The sequence below is a fragment of the Malus sylvestris genome, chromosome 16, assembly GCF_916048215.2.
Source record: "Malus sylvestris chromosome 16, drMalSylv7.2, whole genome shotgun sequence".
NCBI classification, from domain to species: Eukaryota; Viridiplantae; Streptophyta; class Magnoliopsida; order Rosales; family Rosaceae; genus Malus; species Malus sylvestris.
Window position 1 is genome coordinate 30552402 of NC_062275.1, and position 2908 is coordinate 30555309.

The following is a 2908-nucleotide window of genomic DNA, read 5'->3' on the forward strand; positions in this document are numbered from 1 at the left end:
AAATGATGATTCACTACTCTCCAAGTGCTTTCGAGCAAGAGCAAAGTTATAACGGTCGGACTAATTTTTCTATAAAAGGAAGAAGAGGCCCCAGAGATAAGGACACTCAACCAATCAAACAAACAAACATACAAACTCTGCTAGATTTGCATCCAAAGCTAAAATCAACCCAGATTTGATATTTTTTACGATAGTTCTTTATAAAAGCTTTGTTATTTTCCTTAGTGGTGTAGTATCGATTCCATCATGTAAACTTGTTTGCCATCCATATCTTTTTAGTATATAAACCCTGTAACTTCAAAGAGAATTGACTGCAAGAAGTTCAACCTTGCCAAACAAGGTGAAATCTTGCTCGAAGCTCTTTGTTTGTTCTCTAACTTAGTAGATCTATTGCTTAATGTACTTTTCAGTATGTATTCAAGTCATTTCCATATGTTTTGCTATTTTGGGAAGTTCCATTCGCTTCAGGATTTGATTAACTTGATCAACATGCTTCATTAAAAGTAGTTTGAAAACAGATAAATGACTTAAGGGGCTATGGACTCCCTTCATCTGAACATACAAGACTATGAATTGTAAGTCCTTGTTTACAAGGCAAGAAAAAGAACTTAATGTAGACTTAACCCATCCATAACAATCCTTTGATAACAAGAGGTTAGAGTAACTTGGGGCGCAAGTAATCAACTTAAAACACATTTGTTCTACATCTGCTATACTGAGATAGCAATGGCACGCCTAGCACTTAGTTAGTTTTGATTGCGAATCTCAAGGCCTACATCTAAGGCCCCACAAAGGCACCTTTCAGAACTAACTTTGTTCTCTTCTTGTTGCACATCAAGAAGCAAGAGCCCGACTACACATCCAAAGTGCCAATCCCTTGGAGAGCTGTGTTAAGGTCCGAGGAGCCTTCTCCAAAGAAATCTTGGCCCAAACAGATGCGCCACTAAAATTCAGTGTCCCCAAGCGTTCTATTAGCTAACGGGGCCACCATACTAACAATGTCACAAAAACATAATCACAAAAACATAATGCTCATCAATGTACTCATGGACATTTACTTAAAATTCATGCAAAAATAAGAAAAAAAATTTAAAGAGTGACTTACTTCTTCTCGTTCTCGTTCTGATTCTTGAACTAATAAAAAAAAGTCCATCATATCAACCACGCATTGTTGATCCACATTTTTGTTGGGGACATCTATGTGCACCACATCCTCCAAAGGCTGACCGACATCAAGCCTTCTGCATTTGGTGAGGTCAAAGACCATCCCGTTTGATATATGGCGACTTTGCGTTCCTGTTTTTTTATTCTTTCCAAGTGCCTTAGCTTTGGCTGTCACCCTTGTCAAATAGACCTTCATTTTCTTTCCTAAATGCTCCCCATCAACAATGATACCACTACGTCATATTCATCATCGGAACCATTAATGTCCTTGTACCGGCCTGCAACTGCTTCTTCTAGTAACTTAACAAGTTTTACACAAATATTTTTAGGACTGTCCCAATCACCAGTCCCGTGTACTAGCTTCAAACCCTCTTCTTTTTCTTCCAACTCAATGGCCTTCCCTCTGTCCTCACCATCATTCCCTCTCGATTTCTCACTTTCTTCCCCATCAGGAACTTCCCTATCTTCATCCTTTGCATCGGCCTCCGTTTTCTCCTCCCTTTCTCCCTCGTTCGGTTCCTCACCTTCTTCCTTGCCTTCTTCCTCACCACCTTCTTTCTCACTGTCTTCCTCACCACCCTCTTCCTCATATTCTTTCTCACTGCCTTCTTCTTTCTCATTGGACTCCTCCACCACTTTTGTCTTAGCGTCCTTTATTAATTCTTCCACAACTGTGGTTAACTCTTCGATCTTTCTCCATATTTTCCTGTCTAATATATCTTTCTCATGTGCCATTCACGCCAAAGATATCTTTAACTGCTTGATCTCTAGTTTCAATTCACCTTCATTATTTGTGTCGAGGGTTGGGTTGTCGGGCATAAGAAGATCCTCATCATCTCCCCACGTCCAATAGGCTTGCTTCCTCTCCTCTTCAGTGGCAAAATGCGCTGAATGCCCACAAGTTATCAACTAACATAATAGTCACCAGACTATAGTTTCTCAACACATAATCATACTTAAAATTTCACACATTCATACACAATCATAGGCATTCACAGGGAAGAAAACATACATCTCGACTTTCGCTGATGTACATCTTGAGCTGCTCAAACTAGGATGCTTCATGGTTTTTTTCCACTAGAGAAGTCGCGAGCTGGATTCCAGATCAATCATCTTACAATAACGTAATGACTTCTCAAATTGGAGAGATACTTCATATGCCCACACCTACATGTATACTAAATTTTTTCCCAACCACAATAATATATAACCAATATTAACTACAAACACAACACATAGTACCTGAAAAGCATATGTAAAGTCTTTGCAGTACCGTTTGGTTCTCTGCCCCCTCTTGTTTGCCCTCCTTTCTTCTTCCTCCTCATCTTCTTTGTCCACATCCCATTCCTGTTTTCTTCTCCTTCTCCTAAAACCAGCAAAAGAGAGGTTCTCTTAAAGTTGTTCAAATGATATTGCACCCCAAGAATAATCGTTGAACATTTCCATGTCCTCAACGAGGTGGAAGTAGTTTAGATTCATAGGGACATTGCTCCTCACTCCTACCATGACACCATCCACAAAGTAAACCATACCAATCTTCAAGGCATCATCTTCGTGTTTGGATTATTTAAAAGCTCTTCCCAATTCGGCGCGAGTCATTAAATCTTCTTAGGGTTTAGGGTAAACAAAGCTTCATGAATTTATAAACATCAAGTTCATTGATAATATTATACAAGCTTTCATCAACGCAACTCATCCCCAAGTCAGCACTATAACTTCAACACAGCCAAATTCAACAATATAA

General features: G+C 39.3%; 1 protein-coding gene across 8 annotated transcripts; it reads right to left on the minus strand.

The window, feature by feature from the left end:
- Nucleotides 1-514: 514 nt before the first annotated feature.
- LOC126607168 (spore wall protein 2-like) lies at nucleotides 515-2550 on the minus strand. 8 transcript variants are annotated; one of them, XM_050274654.1, is made up of 3 exons: nucleotides 2438-2550; nucleotides 1106-2342; nucleotides 515-992 (listed from the first exon to the last, which is right to left on the minus strand). In XM_050274654.1, exon 2 carries the CDS (start codon nucleotides 1897-1899, stop codon nucleotides 1369-1371), a length of 531 nt encoding a protein of 176 aa, XP_050130611.1. In that variant the 5' UTR covers nucleotides 1900-2342; nucleotides 2438-2550; the 3' UTR covers nucleotides 515-992; nucleotides 1106-1368. The 8 variants fall into 8 exon arrangements, with proteins under 8 accessions (XP_050130611.1, XP_050130617.1, XP_050130613.1 ...); XM_050274660.1 differs by having other exon boundaries at nucleotides 1106-2257; nucleotides 2407-2550; XM_050274656.1 differs by having other exon boundaries at nucleotides 1106-2331; nucleotides 2407-2550.
- Nucleotides 2551-2908: the final 358 nt, after the last annotated feature.